The sequence below is a fragment of the Streptopelia decaocto genome (genome assembly GCF_964273445.1).
Source record: "Streptopelia decaocto genome assembly, chromosome: 24".
NCBI classification, from domain to species: Eukaryota; Metazoa; Chordata; class Aves; order Columbiformes; family Columbidae; genus Streptopelia; species Streptopelia decaocto.
The window spans coordinates 763,110-786,274 of NC_138679.1; the positions used below are offsets into that span (position 1 = coordinate 763,110).

The 23,165-nt window shown below is 51.8% G+C and overlaps 1 protein-coding gene across 1 annotated transcript in view; it reads left to right on the forward strand.

Moving 5' to 3' along the window:
- INSR (insulin receptor) overlaps nucleotides 1-23,165 on the forward strand; it is a 41,268-nt gene that overhangs the window by 13,308 nt on the left and 4,795 nt on the right. The window contains exons 3-20 of the mRNA XM_082071926.1: nucleotides 8,114-8,429; nucleotides 9,868-10,013; nucleotides 10,273-10,417; nucleotides 10,639-10,853; nucleotides 11,743-11,869; nucleotides 12,345-12,595; nucleotides 12,911-13,078; nucleotides 13,707-13,908; nucleotides 17,968-18,236; nucleotides 18,428-18,570; nucleotides 19,172-19,331; nucleotides 19,647-19,746; nucleotides 19,999-20,066; nucleotides 20,246-20,475; nucleotides 20,961-21,071; nucleotides 21,147-21,306; nucleotides 22,094-22,223; nucleotides 22,509-22,643. Coding sequence (XP_081928052.1) covers nucleotides 8,114-8,429; nucleotides 9,868-10,013; nucleotides 10,273-10,417; nucleotides 10,639-10,853; nucleotides 11,743-11,869; nucleotides 12,345-12,595; nucleotides 12,911-13,078; nucleotides 13,707-13,908; nucleotides 17,968-18,236; nucleotides 18,428-18,570; nucleotides 19,172-19,331; nucleotides 19,647-19,746; nucleotides 19,999-20,066; nucleotides 20,246-20,475; nucleotides 20,961-21,071; nucleotides 21,147-21,306; nucleotides 22,094-22,223; nucleotides 22,509-22,643 — 3,076 coding nt within the window. The remainder of the gene's footprint in view (nucleotides 1-8,113; nucleotides 8,430-9,867; nucleotides 10,014-10,272; nucleotides 10,418-10,638; nucleotides 10,854-11,742; nucleotides 11,870-12,344; nucleotides 12,596-12,910; nucleotides 13,079-13,706; nucleotides 13,909-17,967; nucleotides 18,237-18,427; nucleotides 18,571-19,171; nucleotides 19,332-19,646; nucleotides 19,747-19,998; nucleotides 20,067-20,245; nucleotides 20,476-20,960; nucleotides 21,072-21,146; nucleotides 21,307-22,093; nucleotides 22,224-22,508; nucleotides 22,644-23,165) is intronic.

The window sequence follows — 23,165 nt, forward strand, 5'->3', positions numbered from 1 at the left end:
GATTCTAAACCTGAACAATTAGGATTAATTGTAAAAGTATTCCACATCCAATGCAGTTCTGCTGCCGCTTCCCAGGTTCGGGCAAAGAGCAAGACAAGTGAAAGCTGCATGTGGTGCGGCCCTCGCAGAGTGTCCCGGGCTGCAGGGACCCTGAGGATCGTCAGCGTGGTGTCGTTGTGTGGTGATGGAACGGGAGAGCCGTGCTGCGAGAGCTCTGGAGGGATCGTGAGCCGAGGGGTCCGTACCGAGATGTGTGTGAGGGGACCGGCTGACACGTGTCACTGGGCAAACGCTCTGAAAGGTCTTTAGCTGTCGGGAATTGGGTTTGACAGGGGCTGTGTCTGTAGGTAAAATTTGTGTAAAAAACCAAAACCCAAACAACAACCCCCAAACCACCCACACAAGAGAAGTCAAAAAGCCTCAGGTGTGCGCAGCACACAGATTGTTTCTAACGAAAGGTCGAGGATTCCGGGACATTTTGATTAATCACCGAGCTGGTGCAAAACCCAGTGGAGGAAGCAGCTCGGCCCCTTCTCTGCGTTTGGAACAATAGCTGGTGACGAGTTCAACCATCGCGCTTCCCAATTAGATCCTATAATTGTCTGCCGGTTCCTATTGGAGGGATGTGAATGAACTTGCTGGGATGTTTATGCTGCTTAATTAGAACTGTTGGTTCGCCAACAAAAAATAAAATAATAAGATTGGGCAGGGGAGGTGGGGGATCGGGACGTGCCCGGGGTTATTTTGGGGGCTGCTCTGATCCCCGGTTGGTCACCGAATGCTGCGGATTGCAGGCGGGTGCGTTCATCGGCCGGATCTGGCTCGGGGCCGCGGGCACGGCGCTGGCCGGGCTGACATTGTCTGAGAGCCGGCCGCGGTGCTTTTATTTTGGCGTGTGACATTTAAAACAAACGGAGAATTAACTTTGGCTCTGTCTAGCGCTTCAATGTTGGCCGAGCGAGGGTGATGTTTGCGTTTGTCTGGTTTCCTTGTGAATCCCTATTTAAATGAACTGAAAAACGGGGCCGGGCGCTCGGCACCTGTTAAACGGCCAGAAAGTTTTGTAGTGTGGGATTTCTCGTTCTGTTCTTCAAAGCAGGTTCGGAACGGCTGTGGAGAAGGGCAGGAGGATGCTCTGTGCTAACTGTTCCGTGAACCTCTCACGCGAAAATCAGGCGTCGCGCTAAAACTGCGTCACGTCGGGAGTTTATGCTTGAGGAAGCGCGTGGAGGATGTTTGCCCGTGGAGGGTGAGGGCGCAGTCAGGAGCGCAGGACGGCGCAGGAGGCCCCGCGGCGCGTCGCCTTTCCCGGCGCTCGGCGCAGCCCCGCGCGTCTCCGGTGCCGGTTTAGGCTCCGTCAGGCATCTGTGTTGCGCCACGACACTGAATGCTCCGTGAGCAACGTTCATTAAAACCTACAGTTGTTACGTTAGCAAAAGAGAACATCCCGTGAAGATTGCCTTCTCCTTAGGCTGCTCTTCCACTCTGCAATATCATTATCTCCAAGGCTGCCTCAATAATTTGTATTGTGTTCGACTGCTCTTTCAGCGCTTGGATATCGGGTTTCTGTGGCTTGGTACGAAACTAATCTACAAGTCTATTAGAACTAGGTGGGACCTTCATCAAGCGTCAGGGTGTATTTTGCTCAGTGGAATATAAAATGCTCTCCTTTGGGGGTGCACAGCGCCGGGTGTGATAAGAAGCCGTCCTGGCGTTGTGCACGGCTCTGTGCGGGAGGAGGAGCCGCTGCGGGACGGCTCTTGTTGATCGGCACCGGGAAGAGCGGGTTGTTTTTCCACATGCTCTAATCCGTGATAACAAAACGAGCTCCAGATTGTGTTTTTCAAACACGCTTGTCTCTGGGTGCTCAGATTCGCCACCCAGGGCCTCGCTGGAGTGGCGCGGTTTCAGACACGAGCCTTGCTCTGGCGCTGAAGGAGCCTGAGCAGAACTCAGCGATAAACTGTCAAGTGTTTCGCTTTATTTGGGGTATTTTACAGCGGATTTCGCGCTGGATGTGGACTCGGTACCACCGATCTCTTCTCCGCTGCCTTGTCTTGTTCTGCCCCCCTCTGCACCTCGGTGGTTGTAACGTGGAGCTGATCAGAGCCAGATCTCAAAAGCTTCAGATGGTGAATGCGGCAAGAGCATTGAGACAGAATTTAACTTTAAGACGGGTTTAGACGAGCAGCTGTCAGAAGTTTCTCAGGTGGAGTGTTTGATCTGGCCCTGGCCGGGTGGGTGCACTGGGCGGCATCTCCAGCCCTTCGCAGGGTCCCTTCTGGTCCAGATCCCAGGGGCAGCAGCTCCGTGCTGACCTTGGGATCCGCTGCAGTTTGCTTGAGAAAAGACTCTTTGTCTCTGCAGAAACTGATAGGGCTTTTGGTATCTTGCCGAGCAGAGTCCCATCTCCCCTTCTTGCTACATACCGCTTGTTTATGGATTTTTGTTTTCCCCAGAGGAAGCTTATTTCCATAAGTTTCCCCCACAGGTGGTAATTGAACCAAGTGACTTCAGTGACAGTTTGAAGAGTTTATCGTGGCAGAGGCATAAAACAGAACAAAACGTTGTGGCAGTGGACAGGTGGAGCCATTAACTGTTGTGGAAGAAAGATCGAGAACCCAAGACGTCCCCTGGGTTTATTGTAACTTCACACGGTTCAGTTCCCTTGTTGTTGGCCTCTCCTTGTTGGGATGGCCCAACTAATTAGGGATTAATTTCCTTCAGATGCCAACATTCTCTCGCATAATTTACAAGGAGAAATAGATTACTAGGCTCTGAGGGTGGCTTGTGCAGTGGAGTTAGTGGGGTTTGTACTTATCTGTAGCCATTTGTTTTTCCTGATACACTTGTTATTATCCATTGAATGGCTGGAGCTGGGTCTTGCTGGCGTGCCGGAGATGACAAGGGCAAGTAGTAAATAAAAATACATTTCATAGAGAGGTCTCAACTGCTTGGCTCGGGGACAGCAAGCAAACAGGATCTATTTCAGTGCTGCTAAGTAAATTCTTATACCTAGAAATAAACTGCGGAGAGCATACTTGCAGCTCTGGGCAAAGAGAGAGGGGTGTATGGAGGAGTGGGCATGAGCTGCTGAGGCCAAAGTGACCAGAGTAGGCGAGAGAATATGATATGGATGCATATAATCAATGTATCTGGATCTGAACAGGTTGTGTTCCTTCTTTCTCTCCAGCTGCTTTTCAGTATCTTCATCCACACTCACAAATTGAACTCCGGTATCCATGTTTGTGATTCATGACCATGCCGTGCGATCTCTCCAGATTAAGATCTTAACCTCTGTCTGACATTTCGGTGCAGATCATTAGTTATCAGCTTCATCTTGTGGTTAATCTTACACTTCCGCCCATTTCATTACCTTTCCCTGTTACGGACAGCTCCGCTTGCCCGTTTGCTGTAAACCATACGGCCTTTGGAGTTTAGATTTGCTCCTTTTTTGTGTGTCCAGGTTACATTTGACACATCCCCCTCCATAACATATCCAGATGCAATCCTCCCTATTCCCGGAGAGCCGAACGCGTCGACTTCGCTTTCATTCTTTCGTGCCTTGTTTACTACAACATCTCTCACTGGGAACAAGTTTCTTCTCAAATTTAAGTGGAACCTCCTGTGTTCCAGTTTGAGCCCATCACCCCTTGTCCTATCACTGGTTGTCACCAGAAGAGCCTGGCTCCATCCTCCTGACACTGCCCCTTTCCATATTGATCCCCATGAATGAGTCCCCGCTCAGTCTCCTCTTGTCCAGCTCCAGAGCCCCAGCTCCCTCAGCCTTTCCTCACACGGGAGATGCTCCACTCCACTCACGTATGAGTAAATTTCTCTATTTCCAGAGAAAAACTCCCCCGGTAGTTGTAGCGCAGAAGATAATGGATTAGTCCCTGGCCTGAACAGCGGAAGGTTGGCATGGAAGAGGCTGCATTTCTCAAGCGATCTCCCTTCATCTGCTCTTTTCCTCTATCAACACCACAACTCAACCTTTTCCTCCATTATCTCCATTCAACAACGTCTTCCACGGGCCTCCAGGTCCTGCGTTATCGCCGCAGGACAAGGTGCCACGCAACTCCCAACCCTTTTATCTGTTCTGAACTCCCGTTTGCTGATCCCAAGAGGTCCAGATGACACACCAGCATCTCCGCCGCTCTGAGCTGTGTTAGACTGGGAGGATGCGGCCGAACCCACGGGGTTTGCAGGTACCACCCGTCCCATTTTGGAATATTGCTCCAAATGAGCACGAAAGGCTAGGGAGGCAAAACAAGGGGTTTTGTTCTTTACTGATAGATGAGATAAGAGTCGAGACGCTGTCCCGAGAAATGTCAGTGGGAAGAGTTTCCTTGACGTGTTGTTTTTGGAAGTCACTGTCCATGGGAAGGGAGGCACCTGCAGTTAATTTTATCTGTTCCTGTGTAAATACGAACCTCCTAACGTTCCCAACCCGCAGTTCCGTGGGTCGTGGCATTATGTACTGTCATATCTTGTTTTATAAAAAACACTTTAATTTTAGTGCTGATGTAGAACCTTGAATTTATCTGGCACTCGGTTCTTCCTGACTTGGTGCTAAGGGCCCAAATCCTGTTGGAGTCGACGTGTTTTGGGCGAGTTGTTCCCTGCGTGTCTTTGGGGAAAAGGGAGCGGTAACTGTTGTTAGAGCAGCTGAGCACCAGGAATAAGTGACATCAAGTTTGCTTGAATGTAATGTGATATTTCCTGAGTTTTGCTTGATAATGACAGCCAGCATCAGGCATTGCTGACTGTCTGTTTGTAGAAGTGTGTTAAATTCTTATTTTCTGTCCAAGTTTCTCCACTGATTTTGCAGATTAAGGTTGAGAGCTACTGTTGGACCCCTGTAGCCTTATACTGAACCTCCCCGGACAGAGTTTTATTTGATTTTTAATAGTTCTTTTCAACCTTACGATACACTAACGCACTCAGCCTGGGTGTCATCCTCACGTGTTCAATCACATAAACGATTGTGAGCAAAAAAAATGAAAAATTGTTTTACAGATAAAAATTTTATTATAGAACTCTAAGAAACGCTGCTTAACGAGTTACTGAATCTGGAGTCTTCGTGACAGGAGGAGAATGAGTTAATGTTAAGGAAAAGTGATCAAGTGCAAAACGCTATGTACGTATACCATGATGTAATCTATAGTTCCATAAGGAGCTGAGCTCCGTATGGATTTCAGTGGCAGCAACGCCGCGCAGCACTTGCAGAGGCTCAGCAGAGCAGCACAGCGCCCGCGGGGCTAAATTCGGCTCACGCGCTTGCGACACAGCGCAGGAGCCCCAGCGGGGCCGCGCTCCTCGCCTCTCCTTCCCCCCGCTGCCTTTGTTGTTGTTGAGAACCGCAAGAGCCCATTTCCACAGAGGTCACTATCGCGACTGTACAGTTAGGAAACCAAATTACAGCTCCCACCGCAACCGTAACCCCAGTGTGATTAGATACGCGCGAGACTCTTCATGAGTAAATGTATATGACAGATGCCGCAGCCATTTACAGTAAGAGGGGAAAAAAAAGCGCAGAGCTCTCCGATACTGTTTCCTTGGGACTCTGGCTTTGAATTCTACGCGTGTGCACGTCATATAGCATTACACGACCCTGAGCGCTGGCAGCGCGCGGCACCTATCGCGGCCAAAACAGCCCGTTGGAGCCGCGTCCATGCCAGGTCCGCGCTGGCTTCCTCCTACGCTGTTTTTTTTGCTCCGTGTTATAAATACGCCTCGTGAGTTAAACACTCGCCGTGAGGAGGAAAAACCGCCTTTAATAACCCATTAAATTGCGTGAGCCTGATGCGCTGGGCGCGCGGGGTGCCGGGCAGCGCCGCGCTGGGCCGCAGGGGTTAAGGGCGGTTTGATGGCAGGGCCGGAGCCGCCCTGCGAACGCATTGGCTGCGGCCGAGGGCGGTTCTGCTGCCGCTGTTGTTTTCTGTCCTGGACTCCCTGGGATCCGGAGCCTCTGAATGACCCTCGTCTCTATCAACACGCAGCTCGCGCCGCTCGTACCGCGGCGCCCGGTGAGTCTGCTCCGTGCCGGTGGCCGCGGGGCGGCCCGAACCGACCCATGTTACACAGGACAGGGATCGTGTGGATTCATGATAAACTGGTCCCGAGCCCCCGTGGGCTGTCCTTGTGCAGTGTATAACGCAGCATCTCAATGTTCTTACTACTGTGTAAACTTTCTTCCTAATGAGCCGCGGCCCTCTCGTCACACCCCCGTCCTTTGGAACGCTCAGGTCACCCAGCTCGTTGCTGTTTTAACCCATCCCATGGCAGCGAATCCCAAAGGAAAAGCAAAACTGAGCGATTTACGTTTCTTTTTTCCTTTTTCGAGCCATTTGCTGCTGCTGCTTTTTAGCAGAAAGCAAGAAACAGGGCTTAATGTTTTCAGCCGTACTCCCGTATCCAGACTGTTTACCAGCTCAACGCTTGATTGACTTGCCTGTTCACTATGGATCTCCTGGTTACCCGTGCTGGCTCGGGAACGTGTTTACAGGATCCGCGTGTTCTGTTTTCACCTGGCGCGCAGGGAGGTGGCGAAACGGAGCGATCCAGAGGTAGAAATTCCTTCGCGCTGACTCCGTTGCCTTTTGTCCCCAAGCTGGGCCTCAGCGGCACGAAGAAACGGCTCTTGGAATCTGTAATCAGAAAGGTTTGTAAAAGTGCATTGTTTCCCAGGTCTCTGGAGCCACGCTACTGAGCTGGTTAAATATTTGTTCACCCCTGGAATGAGAAGTTTGAACCGCAGTGTGGGCTCCGATTCTCCCCCGTCCAGGGGGCAGTTAAGTGTGTGTTAGTGAAGTGTTGTGTCACCTTAGGGACAGCGCCGGCCTGCAATGAGAGTGCAATGTGGCCCAGAGAACCAAAAACAGCCCCCCCACCTCCAAACCAAACCAAACCAAGACAAAGACCCGCAAACACAAAGCCAAAACCAAACCAAAGCAAAAGACCCGACACACGTAGAGTCACCCAACCTGGTCGCTGCAGTAATAATTGCAAGAAGTGGTAGCGGAGAAACCCTGGAGAGGTTTCTGTGCGACTTCCAGCTGCTCATTTGGGAAAAACGCAATAGTTTGTAGCACACATGCTTTGGTAACGTCAGGACGGCATCTCTTCAGGACCTTGGGTAATGAGGATCTGCGCAAAATAACGATTGACGCTTTCTGCTCTTTGCTTAATGGAAAGAGACGTTGCCTCGGCTGCTTCGCTCCCTTCGAGCGGCATGTCAGGCATCAAAAGCTCTAGAACAGGAAAAAGAGAAACATTAAGCACGGTTCAAAAACAGTTTAATTGTATCTTCTCAAAACCTTTAGAGTTGAGGGTTTATACGTGGGTCGGGCTGCGGCGAAGGGGGATGTTCTGCCCTACGTGCAGCTGGGGTTTGATCATCACCATACGGGTCACACGCTGCTCGTGGAGCTGAACGGAACCGGCCAACGTTCCTCGCTCAGCCCCAGCCGTGGTGTTTGCTCCTCGGGTTCCATTTCAAAGCCCAAACCACTCGTTAAAAGCATTGTGAGGTGCTAAGTGATGCGTGATTAAAAAGTAAACCCTAGGAACCTTGAGCAATCGCACTCGTGGGTGCTCTCCGTGTCGGACTCGCGGGGACAGTCACCGAGAGCCTGTGCTGGGTGCCCGGGCAGCAGCGGCCGCAGCGAGACGGTGACGGGTTGGTATGTAACGGGAAGCAAATCCTGATAAACCCGGAGGGTTGGTGAAAGTGTCGGACGTGCGTTATTTGCAGTATAAACCGAAACGGGCTGTCCCAGGCTCTTGCTCTGGAGTCCCATTGCTTCTGGGCTTCAGAATGCTGGAGTCACCAGGCTTGTCACACCGGACTGAGAGGAGACAAAAACTCGGGGGGTTATTTTTTTTGAAGACGAGCATCAGTGAATTGTGAGAGCGAATGATAATGCGCTTCAAAAAGATTATTGACATTTGGAATTCACACTAAAAAGTGAAAATGAGGCGGCTCGCGGATGCCGCTGTGAAAAGCAAGTTGCCAAACCAGGTAGGCCGAGGGGTGTTGCTCGTGGTTCCCGCCGTGCACCGCGAGCTGGTCCTGCGCTGCTCAGCCGCCTCTTGTCTTTTCTGTCCGCAGTTTGTCCGCCTGCCTGCAAGTCGCAGGGCTGCACGCCGGACGGTCAGTGCTGTCACAGCGAGTGTCTCGGGGACTGCACGGAGCCCAACGACCCCCAGAAGTGCGTGGCTTGCCGCAACTTCTACCTGGAAGGCAAGTGCGTGGACACCTGCCCGCCCGGGTACTATCGCTTCGAGGGCTGGCGCTGCGTCACCTTCGGCTTCTGCCAGGAGCTGCACAACAAGTGCAAGAACGCCCGGGAGTCGGGGTGTCACGTCATCCACAACAACGAGTGTGTTCACGAGTGCCCCTCGGGGTACATCATGAACTCCAGCAAGTAAGTGCGCGTCTGCGGGCGGGAAGCGGTTCTCGCGCTGCGCTTTTCTCTCGCTCGGACAGCGAATTTGTGCCTTGTGTCAAGACTAAGAAAAGTTTCTGGGTTGGAGTGGCTGTGATAATTACCTGGTTGACTTTAATATGATTTGCAAAGTAATACCTTGCTAATTCAAAGCCGTTAAAAGCAGCCAGGTCTACCTATTGGTTTATTATCTGCTTCCCTCGTTTCCTCTAAGTTTGGAAAAAGTGGGAGTGGGAAAGTGGAGAGAGAGGATAAGGAAGAGGAAGGTGCTGGAGCTGGAAAGGTCTTTCTGTAACCGAGTGGGACGAGGGAGACGGGCAGTGACGAGGCTTTAGTGACCCCGTGTCCCCTCCCCGTGTCCCTTCTGAGCAGAACTCAGACCCGAAAGCCCGGCCATTAAGCAGAAAAGTGCAAAGTGGCGTCTAATGAAAAGAGCGGAGCGTGTTTGGCGTGGATGGTTCTCAGAACGTCTGTCCTCATCTCCCTAATAACGTTCGTTGAGCGGGTTCACGCTGTGCCAGACGCAAACGGGCAGAGTAACAAACAACCGCGGCGCGGTCAGAGCAGGGGACGCCGTTCTGACTGTTCCCAGGGCTTTCCGACAAAGGAATTAAATAATTTATGCTGCTGGGCTGTTTATCACTGAAAACTTTGTTTGTTCCCACAATAACATTGTATGTCGTGATGAGTCAGATTTCCTATGAGTATTGATAGCTTTGTGCTCGCCTGCCTTCGCTGCTGCCATCAGAATTTCGGGGAATTCGCTCTAATGGGACTTTTTATTCCGTTTCCTGTTTTGCTTTTCAAAAGAATGAAGTAGATACGCGGCTTGTGAGGCACCAGCCATCGCTGGGTCGGGCTGCGGGTCGGACCTCAGCATTTATTCCTCTGACACAGTCGGGAGCGTGTTCTTACGGTGGTACGACCAGGGCAAGCGGCTGACTAGCTGCCCTTTAATAATTCTTTCCCCAGAGCACATGGCTGCTTGTCTTTTCTTAAAGCAACTTTATGTACAGCCCTTAATCAGAGATTCCTGATGCACGGCCGGCTCTCCGCTCATTAAATACACGTTTGATTAATGATCTTGGGATGGAGACTGGGCCGGGGATTCCTGATCGTGAACCCCTGGTGTGTGTAGCACTGAGCAGCAGCGGGGTGGACGGACTGTTCAAAGCAGTCACAGTCATTCTGGTTGCCGTTACGTAGGAAGGGACTCGGCGATTAGCGTTCAGAATGTAGAAATGACAGTTTAAATTGTTATCAGCCGTTATTTGGAGTTCCGAAGAGCTGGCAAGTGACCCCCATGATGTATTGTCACTTTGAGTTGATCACCCCGCTTGTAAGAGTCGCTGGGGACGCCCCGGCCGGCGTTCTGCAAAGCGTCACGTTTGCCGTTGCTGGTCGTGTCGTTCTGCAGCTTGCACTGCACGCCGTGCGCCGGGCCCTGCCCCAAGGTCTGCGACTTCGGCAAGGAGAAGACCATCGACTCGGTGACGTCGGCCCAGGAGCTGCGCGGCTGCACCGTGGTGAACGGGAGCTTGGTTATCAACATCCGCGGGGGAAGTGAGTGCTCACGAGTTCTCACGAGCGCGGGTCGGGGACACGCCGCCGCGCCGGGGCTGCGGCGTTGCTCTCTGAATCGGGTGGGAAAAGTACCGGCAAAGGAAAGGCCCTTGTCATGTTCCCTTGGGGCTTTTTGCTGGTTTTTTAAGGTCTTACAAATCTACGTAAAGCAGTTCTATTTATCTATACAGTTGGGCTCCAATATCAGTGTTTCTGCCTGTGATATCAGAAAACTAAAGCCGATGTTTCCTCTCCGTAGATAACATAGCAGCTGAGCTAGAAGCGAATCTTGGCTTGATAGAAGAAATCTCGGGTTACCTGAAAATTCGCCGCTCTTACGCCTTGGTTTCTCTTTCTTTCTTTCGTAAACTCCATCTGATCAGAGGAGAAACCCTGGAGGCTGGGTGAGTTCTTCCAAAAGACATTTTGGTTTAGCGCTTGGAAGTCTGAGGTGTGCCGGTGCCGTATTGTACGCAATTCCTGAGTTCTTTTAAATCTTCCTATGGGGAAGATAGTTTGCGTTCGTTTTTCCTTGGTGTCTGGATTAGTGCATGAGAAAACAAACAAAAAAGGAGTTTTCAGTGGATCCCTCCCCCCAACCCACATTGTCATTCTCTGCTTTCAGGAATTATTCATTTTACGCCTTGGACAACCAGAATCTCCGCCAGCTCTGGGACTGGAGTAAACACAACCTCACTATCGCACGGGGGAAGCTCTTCTTCCACTACAACCCCAAGCTGTGCTTGTCCGAGATCCACAGGATGGAAGAGATCTCGGGGACGAAGGGGCGGCAGGAGAGGAACGACATTGCCCTGAAGACGAACGGCGACCAAGCCTCGTGTAAGAGACTCGCGGTGCGGCGAGACGCGGCGTTTGCCTTTCCCTCTGCCTTGCTGGCCTTGTTCTCCTGTTAAAGTATTATAATATTTCCCTTGGCCTAGTCCTTGGTTTTCCAGGGACCGGCTTTGTCCATTTGGTAAAGCCCCTGGTGTGCGGTTTGGTTCTCCATTGGCCAGAACCATCCTTTGGTCTTCAGAATTTTGCTCTTTTTCAGGGTCGAGTTTATTGTTGTGTCTTCCTGAAGAGTTTAGCGCAACTTAAGCTCAGGCCAGGCAAGGACTTTGTGCTCAGAACCTGATTAATAGTCATAATCTTCTTTCCCCATGTCATGAGGTGACAGTGCGCACGGAATGAGTCCCACGGGGAAACAGGATGTGCACCGTCTCTGGAGCCACGCAGAGGAGTCGCTGTGGCAACAGAGATATTTTTGCAGCTCTTTTTCGTTGCGCTTCGCGGAGGTTTTTAGGCTCGGTGCTGGTGGTTGGATGTTGGGCAGCCGGAGGTGCTCGCGTTTCTCTTCGCCAGCGTTGACTCCGCTCTGCTGAGCCGTTCACCAGGACGCCCCAAACCGCAGTTCGCCAACGTGTGCGGCTTTTTGTTTGGTTTGACATTTCAAGACCGGTTTTTCACGAGCCGTGTTTGTTCTGGCTGTGGGGCCGGTGGAATGAATGTTCTTCCTCCCTCTGCTGCAGGAGCGGCCGATCCCATCGGAGCTCCGTCTGCTCCAACCTTGACTTAAAGCAGGAGTAGCGTCGAAAGGGAAGGTTTTAATGAACAGCTCTTCTCAACGCCAAAGTTCTCACGTTGGAGAAAATAAACTTCTGAAATAATCGACAATAGAAACGTTCCTTTTTTAGCACTAACAAAGCTGTTGTCGCTTTCGTTACAGGCGAAAATGAATTGCTGAAGTTTTCTTCTATCAGAACTTCTCACGACAAGATCCTGTTGAAGTGGGAGCCGTACTGGCCGCCCGATTTCCGGGACCTGCTGGGATTCATGCTGTTCTACAAAGAAGCGTAAGTGGTCCCCTCGGGGATCGTCAGGCTCCTACGCCCCAGTTTCCACTGTCACCCTCTATAAAAGTGTTCATTGAGATTCCCGTGTACAGTCAAAATTCCTCATTTAGCAGCAATCCAAACGTTAGTTACTCCGACTGTTCTAGACATACATAATCTAACCATGGAGTTTATCACCTCCCCACTATCTCCAGGGGTTGTTGAGGTATTTCTGCTCTTTGAGGTGGGAAACATCCTTTCAGAATCAAGGTTACCAAGCTGATTTTTGTAAAGCTGCAAATAGTGAGCCTGGATTGAGCTGTTGGGATCAGTACCCAATCTGGGTTGAAAAGCACGTTGTTTTCAGAATGCGCACAACGAGGTAGTTTTATTTTCTCCAAAGGGTAAAGAATTACAACTTTCTTTACAACAATGTCTTTAGATATGTTTTTAAAAGCTTGAATTATGTTAATTTGAGGCTTTTTTTTCCCTCAAGTCCCTACCAAAACGTGACGGAGTTTGATGGCCAAGACGCGTGTGGATCGAACAGCTGGACGGTTGTGGACGTCGATCCGCCGCCGCGCTCCAACGAGCCCAAGGCCCAGGCCCAGCCCGGGTGGCTTCTGAGGGGCTTGAAGCCGTGGACACAATACGCCGTGTTTGTCAAAACTCTGGTCACCTTCTCGGATGAACGAAGAACCTACGGTGCAAAGAGTGAAATCATCTACGTTCAGACCAACGCTACTGGTCAGTGTCACTAGATTAATGTTGCTTTGCGAGTGAAAAACAAAAATAGATGTAAATTGTCTTCTGCTTGAGAGACCTGATAGTCCCATGTCCATGAAACTTCTTGCTGCTCTGCTTTGGTTGGAAGGTATTCCTACAAATGGAATAACGTGCTTTGCTGCGTGGGGAGCTGGTGCCAGCGCGCAGCTCTTGCACCAGGGCTGTGTGGCCCAGCGGTGTGTCCTGCTGGGGGTCCCGGTGTCCTGTGCCCGTCCCTGGCTCCACCCAGCGGAGCGGTGGGACTGACGTGGCGCTGTCTCTTTTCCTCCCTCGCAGTTCCATCCGTCCCCTTAGATCCCATCTCCGTTTCCAACTCTTCATCCCAAATCATCCTGAAGTGGAAACCGCCCTCCGAGCCCAACGGCAACATCACGCACTACCTGGTGTTCTGGCAGCAGCAGGCAGAAGACAGCGAGCTCTATGAGCTCGACTACTGCTTAAAAGGTGCGTGTTTCTCCTTCAGCCTTTCTCAGGATCGCCTGGAGATTTTTCACACGCGTTGGGGACGCTCCGGGTGCCCAGTTTTGCTGTTTTCAAGGTTACTGTTCAGTAGACAGGCTGAGGCACAGCTGTGTTCTCCCAGTGCTCAGCTACATTAGGTGGCTCTACCAAAGGCTCTCCAAAAACAAAGTAATGGGATATTCTTTTGCCTTTGGAGATCTCCCTGCTGCACTGTTCCTTTTAAACCAAGTAATAAGTTTAATAACAGCTATGGAGATAGTAAGATCTCAGTGATTCTGGAGATCAGCGGCCAGGTTGATTCTTTAAGAGATCCTGTGCCCGGTTTGGGATTCTCTGGGAGCGCAGTTTTGCTGAGCACGCCCAGAATCTCACCCACAGCCCCGTGTTACCTGAACTGAGCTGAACTGGGTGGAACTCTGAGCTCCCTGTCAGAAATAGCACAGTTTGGAATCAAAGGCCTGTCAGAAAATAAGGAAAGCTGCTTCAACCGGGTCCAAAAGCTCAGGAGGCACCAGGAATCTTGTGTACTCTTGGCTTCGATCTTTGTAGGATCCAACATCTGCTACTGCTGTGTCAGGTGTGAGTGACACCAAAACGGTTTTGTCCACAGGGTTAAAACTGCCCTCAAGGACGTGGTCTCCTCCTTTTGAATCCGAAGACCCTCAGAAGTATAATCAGAGTGAAAACGAGGACGTCAGTGGAGAGTGTTGTTCCTGTCCTAAAACAGATTCTCAAATACAAAAGGAGCTGGAAGAGTCCGCTTTCCGCAAGACGTTTGAGAACTATCTTCACAATGAGGTTTTTGTCCCCAGGTATGAATAGCGAACAATGTTGCCCAGATGGTCAGGGGTAGGGGGATGTAATTGATTATTAAACCGAAATATCGGGCTGGACGTGGCCGTATTGCCCGTCTCTGTCGGCTCTGTTGAGCCCATCTGGTCCAGCTGAATGTGCAGGTTGGGGACTGAGAACTGAGCACCTACAGCTGATGTTATTGCAGGTTTGGAAGATTCTGCTCTTATTTTCTGACTCTGAATTCTCCTCAGCTGAGAGTGGAGTGAGAGAATCCTTAGCAAACAGCTCCAGGCCCGCAGCTCCTTTAAACTCGGGTGATGCCAAAGTAGCTGGTTTGTTTTCTTTCCCCAAATGTTGTGGTCTAGCTTGAAAAGAAAAGAAAGGAGGGAAGTTGTCCGTGCCGCAGCTTGTCCTTCAGCGCGGTGTGTGTGCTCTTCCTTGCGCTCAGCCCGGGAAACGCCTCAAGGAGCGCGGGTGCTGCAGTGCTGCTGTCCTGTCCTGCGTGTCCCCGCGCCTCGTACACCCGCACGGGGAGCGCTCGAGCCCCCAGGGCGTCACCCTCGCCGCCGGCACGTGGTTTGTTCTCTCCGTTATGCTCTGCTTACTGCCCTTACCTAAGCAACATTTATTTTCAGGTGTTTCCCAAAAGCCATGTTAATGCAGTGGGTATTTTTGACGGTGGGGTGCATTCACAGCCGGCGTCCCCCCCGCCAGCCCGATTTGCTGCCTGCAGCTCTCACCTCGCGCACGTTCTCCCCTTTTGCTGGTTCTTTGCTGCTAGTGCCGATCAGGATGAGTTCCAGCGTGCAGAACGACGCCAGGACACGTGTTCAGAGCAGAGAACCAAACCGCGTACGAGCGCCAAACACCTCTTGACTCAGGCAGCAAACCGTGACACTCTGATTTCTTTTTTGTTTTCTTTCTTCAATGTTACTGCGCAGCCAGCCCGGGATGCTTCTCAGGCCAGTTTCTGGGGTATGTATTTTAGGAAGAAACCAGTCACCAGGATGTGCCACCTTGTCAGCCTGCTAAGGAAGAAACCTCGTCTTCCCCGGGCTAACTAATCCCTTCCGTACCAGCCCCTCTCGCTGTTATCGGTCAGCCCTAAAGATACTTTCCTGCTGACACTCGTCCTGCGTGTCGTTTCCGACAGGCCCCAGGCTGCGACAGCGCAGACTAGAATGAATTTTCCTGGCAATACTGTGCCTGCTCAGGAACCCCGAGCTGAGGCCGGTGGGGAGTAGGAGAGGGCAGAGGTGCAGAGGACAGAGCAGCTGAGAAGTTATTCCCCCTACGTCTTGTCTCCTCCTTTTCCACTTTTCTCCTCTCGTGCTGTTCACGACTCTCCCATCCCCGTGCGCTTTCCCATCCGGACGAGGTTTTGCCGCAGATGGGCCTCGGTCCAGCTCCCATCTCACCCGATGTGCTGAGAAACCCCCGCTGGAAACCACAGCAGCGGTTCCTTCCCCTCTACATGGTCAAGTAGCTTCTCCAGGAGATACCATCACAAGCCTCAGGGATTAATTTGCTCTGGCAAAGCAAACTAGAAGTTTCTAAGTCCTCGCTGTGCCCAGGCGGAGCTCAGGGGTGTCTGTACACCTTGTCACCTCCCTGCGTGGCTGACCAAAGTGGCCATCAGAAGCTGGTGCTGTGTTTCTTCTCTCCTGTGTCACCTGCTCTCACCTCGGACGGGCTCAGCCAGCCTGGAGCAGGCGGGGGGTGCGCGTTGCCCGGGCGGCTGCGGAGCCTCCGTCCCTGAAGACGTTCGGGCTCCGGGCAGGGGCGGCTCGTGCAGCTCCAGAGGTGCCTCCCGAGCTCAGCCAGCCCGGGATTCTGTGCAAACCGTGGAGAGATTTCCAGGAAAGTCCTGAGGGGCAGAAAGGAGCTAAACGGCTGCTCTTCAGGGTGTAGTTTCATGTGGATTCTCCACCGGTACTGCAGAAGCAGCAGTTTCTCATTGCTCTCTCTGTCACACACACTTGTGCCGTGACAAACGTTAGTGGGCTACAGAGCGGACAAGGTCTGGGAAATGACTCTGTTAAAAGTCACTCTTTTGATTCTTAGTTTCCCAGTTAACCCAGTTACCTGTGCAGACAGATACACAGGGGCTCTTACCAGGGGGAAGACGGGCGGCTGTTCCTCTGCTCCTGGCAGGTGTGTGGAAAAGCTCGGCTTAAACTGGGTGAGCCGTGTCTCTAATCCCCGCGCGGGCCGTGCTGTGTGAGTTGTCACGTTGTCACGGGAGCAGGAACCGCAACCTGAGAATTCCGCAGTTCCTGAAGGACCCGTAAGGAAAGTTGCACGGGAGCAGCCATGGGAAGGCACCACAGATTTGAAAGTGCAGAGAATCTGGCAAGAATATTGCTGCAAATCCAGGATAATAAATACGAGAAGATCAGGATTTACAGCTTCAAAAGCTTTTTCTCGCTCACTGTTACTTGAGAGGGGAGAAGTTATTCCAGAGTTTTACTCTCTGTTGCATCAGTGATCAAATTACTGTTTTACTTGTGAAGAGCAGATTTCTCCGAAAGCCGAGGAACAGCTGAGCCCACACTTTGCAAACGGTGGCGCGTAACTCCAGCCCAAAAATGTCCTGCCTGGCTGTCAAGATTCCTTCCAACCTGGGACCTGGGTCTCTGAACTCTGCCCCATTGTTGGGGACACTGTTCACAACAATGCTCAAGCGGAGATAACGAGTTAATTAGTAATTAGAGACAACGAAAATCAGGAATTTGCTCTGCTGAACCCGCCGCTTTGCGTCCCGTTGATCCTTTTCATCAGGTGGATGGCAAAAACTTCCATGATTGCGTCCAACCTGATTTGAGGAAACCTTAAAGTTGGCTTTTCTGCCTCGTTGCGTTTGCTGTGGGAGGAGAAGGGACTTCAGGGCACGGCGCTGGGCTGCGGACGGGACCTGGGCTGCGCGGCTCCCGTTGTCGCCACCTTTGGCCAATGATTTGCCCGGCGGTCGGAGGCGGCAGCGGAAAGTTCAGCTGGGATCTGCTCCAGCACCCCGGGACATTTTTAGAGGCTGGAGACGCCTCAAGTGCGGGTTCAGCTCAGGTCGCTCTTTGTACCCGTTAATAGCTCCGCACACAAAACGAGCATCATCCCCTTGAAATGCACGGCCCGCTTTTAAAACGACGTTAATTCCTTTATCATAACAAAGCGCCGTTACTGATTCACCGCGCTGGTCGGTTCCCAACCTGGAGTTCTCTGTGGCAAATGTGCGGCAGGACGTGAAGCGCTAGAACAAGGAATTTTGGTTTGATACTAGTTCTTTCTTTTTCCCACCCATGAAAACGACATTTGTGAATGGCTCTGAATTGGGCTGAATTGATTGTGTTTCTTTACTGACAAAACTGGATTTAAGGTTGGCTGATGGCACTGGGAATCGAGGGAGCGCCAGGGCTGCTTTTACAACTGCCAAAACCTGATTGTTCAGGATGAAGTGCAATAATTTCAGAGGTGCTATTTGCTTAATGAAACCACCCAACGAATAGTCCGGATCCGTGAGTTTTAAATTCATCTGTTGCAAAGAGCGTAACAGTTTTGGTCTCTCGGGAAAAGGTTAAAATCACCTGTTTATCTGTTTAGTCTCAGCCTTAGGGCTCTGAGCGGCAGAGGGGGCACTGGGCACTGGTCTCGTGCTTTGCAGACGCGTGTTTGTGACACTGGGAACATGCGGCACGGCGAAGGTCACCAGCCCGGGGGCTGCGACGCGACGTCGTTTGCTCCCATTAAACCCAACACGCGGCGGCCCCGTCCGGGGAACCTGAGAGGGTCTAGAAAAACTCAAATTCTCAAGCAAATACTTTAGACTTGGATTTATTTTCATGTTTTTCCCTGTATGAAGTTGTGCAGAGAAAGAGCCTCAGGGTGTATAATTTTTAAAGCATTACAGGGGGTGAGGCAGATTGCGTATTTTTGGGGGTTTTTTTAATCCAGAATTTCTTTGTTGCATTGAATTTGAATTTTCCGGGGCGCTCTGAGCCCCCCCGTTTGACCTCTTCCTTTGCAGCTGAGCGCCGTTGTATTGAACAGCAAATAAAACCCTAACCTGTGTTACTTAACAGGCCGTCAAGAAAGCGCAGGGACCTCGGCTCGGTGGCCAACGCCACCGTGGTGATTCCCACCGTCCCGTCCTCCCCGAACAACTCGGCGGCGTCTGAGAACGCCGAGGAGCAAAAGCCGTTTGAAAAGGTGAAGTCCAAGGAGTCGCTGGTGATCTCGGGGCTGCGCCATTTCACTGGGTACCGCATCGAGCTCCACGCCTGCAACCACGACGCGCAGGAGTCGCGCTGCAGCGTGGCAGCCTATGTCAGCGCCAGGACCATGCCCGAAGGTGGGTGATTATCCTCCGGAGCGTGGGGTTAACGGCTGCATGCAAAATGCTGCTGTTCCTGCGGCAGCGAGTGGGAATACAGACACGTCGTGGGGGCGGCGCTGTCCTTATGTCCAGATAGAAAAGGGTGATAGATGAAATTTTGAATTTGGCCCAAGACATGAAGTAAAGTAACTCATCCCTGGTTCCAGCCAAGGCCGATGACATCGTCGGGCCGGTTACGCATGAAGTGGTTGAAAAGAACAGCGTGCACTTGAAGTGGCAGGAGCCAAAGGAGCCCAACGGCCTCATCGTGCTGTACGAGGTGAATTACGGGCGTCTCGGGGAGACAGAGGTGAGAGTTTCTGCTTGTCCCTTAACACGCTTGGAGAATGAACTCTGCCTGGAGTTCGGTCTTTCACAGTCCTTGGGCGTGTGGTTTTCGGTCCCGGCTGGTTTCCTTGTGTACGAACCAGCGTGACACAGAGCTGTGCCGGTGGATTTGTGTCCCCTGGAGGTTTGTGGCAACACTGAGAAATAAAAATCTGCCTCTGCGGCGCCTGTTTGCCAAACAAGTGTATCTAATTTGCCAGCTCTGCGCATGCAGCTTTTGTAGGAGCTTTATGTCACAGCAAACATCCGTCTCAATTTAAGCTGCGCAGAGGAGTTGAGGAAGGGGTGAGCTCGTGGGCAGAACGCAGAGCCGCGCGGCCTTGCCAGGCCCAGCTCCGCTTTCAGGGCTGAGCTCTAGCGTAAAACACAAATCCAGGGCAAACCGCTCGATGGGAAACGACCTGAGCACCTGGAAACCCAATTTGGGTGCATTTACAGCCCGATGTGTCACGGTTTGTCAGACCGGGGGCGAGGCGGGGATCCCGGGCGCTGTCGGAGCTGCCGTTGCGGCGGTGCCGTGACGCAGCCTTCCTCAGTGCCCCCTCCTCCTCCTCCTCCCGCAGGAAGCTCATTTCTGCGTGTCCCGCAAGCATTTTGCCAGCGAGCAGGGCTGCAGGCTGCGGGGGCTGCAGCCGGGGAACTACAGCGTCCGCATCCGAGCGACGTCTCTGGCCGGGAACGGCTCCTGGACAGAACCCACCTATTTTTACGTGGCCGATTACTGTGAGTTCATTTTGTTTTCAATGCGTATTTCCTGATAGAAGCCCAGGTTCTTTTTGGGAGATGGGGGTTTAGCAAGGAGCACGCAGGGAGCCGTAGGGGCTCATAAAATATTTAGCAATGCAGCTGCTCTCTAGGAACTGCAATGCTGTGGAAATGTGTGACTTCTCTTCGCAGAGCTGCAGCCCCGCGTTCTGTGTCTGAAATAGCCTCTAGTTTCATATTTGTTCAGTTTATTCAAGGGGCCGATGTTACTGAGGAAAAGACTTGGATTTTGGACCCTTATGACACCTCCAACTCTCTCTCTCTCTCTCTTAGTGAATGCTCAGCCTAATATTGCTGTTATCATTGTTCCGATTATTTTTGCCATAATAATTGCTGGAATTATTGGAGCCGCTTACGTGCTCGTGAAAAAGAGGTGAGTGCCATTTTCTGTTTCCGCCAGAACAAAACTCGTATTCAAAGATCTTATTTTATTTGTTGGAATTAACTCTGTCTTTATTTTCTAATTGACAAAGCGGTTGCGACATTAGTTTAGGAAATATTTTGTGCCTTTGGAAGCGGGGACTGTGTGTTTGCTGGTGCTTTGGGAGTCCCTCAAACCGCCTGCGGTCCTCGTGCCTCAGAGGCTGCAAACCTGCTGAAGAATTTGTTGGGTTTTCTTTTCCAGACAAACCGAAGGACCAACTGGACCACTCTACGCATCCTCCAACCCCGAATATCTCAGCGCCAGCGACGGTGAGCGCTTTATCCGCTGCTTTATCTCTTGTGTCGTCACCCAGGCAGCGCAGGGTGGGGTTGGCATTGTCTTGATGGAGTGTTCTAGTCTTTTTGTTTCAATTTCTACCCATGGCAGCGCTGGAACGTCTTTCGAAAGGTACTTGCTCGACTCAGAAACGTTTCCTTTTGCTCCACAGTCTACGTCCCCGATGAGTGGGAGGTTCCGCGGGACAAGATCACGCTGCTGCGGGAGCTGGGCCAGGGCTCCTTCGGGATGGTCTACGAGGGCATCGCCAAGGACATCGTCAAGGGGGAGCCCGAGACCCGCGTGGCCGTGAAAACCGTCAACGAGTCGGCCAGCCTGCGCGAGCGCATCGAGTTCCTCAACGAGGCGTCTGTGATGAAAGGCTTCAGCTGCCACCACGTGGTAATGAGCGTTGCCTCGTGTGATTAGCGAGCGCCATTGCATAGCAGTGCTTTTAAAGCTTGGCGTTCGGCTCGCAGAAGCACTCGATCAAACAGAGCCTTGGGTGGATGCTTTAGTAGTGTGAGCGTCAAGATTTAAGGCTGGGGTGGGGTATCTAATCCCAGTTTGTGTCCTTGCTTTCATGGGATTGAATTTCATGGAATTGAATTGGATTTGAATTGGATTCCGTTCGTGGAATAGAATTGAATTGATCGTGTGGGTTAAGGTCATCTTTAGGGTGGCTTTAAATGCATCTTAGGCTTATGACAGCTCAGTTGCATTTCATATTTTATAGAACACATCCTCCAAAGGTTCTCAGTGTGTCAGGGCTCTGTGGTGCTGTCCTGAGTTCTGGTTTGGGGCTGTTGGCTTTGCCACGTCCCCCATTTTCCATATCCCAGTGTGGTTGGACACAACCTTGAGGGAATCTCTTGCTTGTTTTCCAGGTTCGCCTCCTCGGGGTGGTCTCCAAAGGGCAACCGACTCTGGTGGTCATGGAGTTAATGGCACATGGAGATTTGAAGAGTTACCTTCGCTCTCTGAGACCTGATGCCGAGGTAGAGACAGGAGCGAGAGTCCGTTGTGCCGCAGGGTCACTCGATGTGGTTTCTAACGTTCTGTGTTCCTTGTAGAACAACCCCGGTCGGCCCCCGCCCACGCTGAGGGAGATGATCCAGATGGCCGCCGAGATCGCCGACGGCATGGCCTACCTGAACGCCAAGAAGTTCGTCCACAGGGACCTCGCGGCGCGCAACTGTATGGTCGCGGAAGACTTCACCGTGAAAATTGGAGGTACGTACGTGTGGTCAGAAGAGAACCCCGTGGGTCATATTGGCTGTAAAGGCCAAGACCAGTGCAGCAAACACGGGATTTTCAGTGGGTCCCGTTGGAAACGCAGCAAACTTTGCTCTGTGTCTCCCTGGTGAGATAATTGTATGGATTTTAGTAAGAAAATAATCTCCCTTAGAGCCAGAGCAGCTTTTCCTCACCTTCTCCATTCTCAAACCTCTATCCGAAAAGCTTGTTGCCTTTCCAGCCTGGGCTGCCTGGGGTTACATCACTGTTCTTGAATTTCATGAGAATTATGATAAAGTGTTGGGTACAGCAAACCAAGGGCTGATAATCCTGTTGTTAGGTCAGGTGCCTTTGAAAAGCCGTTTATCTTCCACAAGAACTAGTTTTGAACCCAAACGCTGTTAGAAATAAGCAAATACAACATGTAAAAATAAACCCAAACCCCACAGCCTGGTGGTTTTTCACACCTCTTTGGACGCCAAGCCAAGGCCGTGGCATTTCAGGGCAAACAGAGCTCTGTTTCACTTAGAGGGGATGAATAGAAATAATGTTTGGAAGGGAAGCTGTTACTAAAAAATGCAGCTCTGCCATCTCTATCACAGCTCTGTAGGAAAAACGCAGGGGAAAGGGAGGTGTTTAGAACACTCATCACAGGGGGACAGATGGCTGCACGTTGGGCCATGGGAAACCCAGGGTGCGTGAAAATGACCCGAGGTCGAGGGAGGGAAACGTTCAGCTGGAGATGATGCGCAGACGTGTAACACGTCCCCATTGCTTCCCTCAGACTTCGGCATGACCCGAGACATCTACGAGACGGATTATTACCGCAAAGGGGGCAAAGGGCTGCTGCCGGTGCGGTGGATGGCGCCCGAGTCGCTGAAGGACGGTGTGTTCACTACGTACTCCGACGTGTGGTAAGTCGGACTCTGCGATTCCAGACGGATTCGAGCACAGTTTTAACACACCTGGTTTAAATTGTGAGTTGCTGGCTTAGAGTACAGGCAAAAGTGTTCCTGCTCCATGGGGGGATTGCACTGGATGAGCTTTTGAGGTCCCTTCCAACCCCTGACATTCTGGGATTCTGTGATTGTTTGGAAATCCTCTTCTTAACAATATAGTCGTCCTCTTTTAGTGTATATTCTCCAAAATAAACACTGTCGCTTGTAGATCTCCAGGATGTTTTCTTCTCTGTTTCTTAGGTCGTTTGGTGTCGTCCTCTGGGAAATAAGCAGTTTAGCGGAGCAGCCGTACCAGGGGCTCTCCAACGAGCAGGTGCTGAAGTTCGTGATGGACGGAGGGTACCTGGACCAGCCAGACAACTGCCCCGAGAGGCTGTAAGTGACGCGGGGACAGCTCCTCAGCTGGTGACACAGGCACCTCTCAACCCCTTCTCTGCTGGGGAGGAACTAAACACATTTTAGTTGAGCCTCCTCACACAGAAATTCAACCAGCGCATCCATAGTGATCCAGGATTAAAGACCTGAGCCAGCCTGTTGCACTAGAAGGGAAATTAAACCACGTTTTAAGCGCAGGCAAAGCTTAAATAAACCCCCAAGCGCTGTATCAGTTGCCCAAACATCATCCACTCCACGCTACGGGGTGGCAGTTGGCTGGTGTGACGTGGCAAGGCTTGGCCAGGAGCCACGTCCACGCGGCTGCGGAGCCTGGAGAGCGGCTCGGTAATCCCGGCTCTCGGGGGGTTTCTGCCGTTCATCCCTCTGCGCCGCGTGAGTAGCCCCGAGAATCACAGCGACTTTTTCCCGCTGGTTTTCAGAAACGCGGTTTGTGGCTGCTGAGCGGGGAGAGGCAGGAGGAGCAGGGAGAGGCGGGCGGACGCTGCGCCGAGCCCAGAGCTG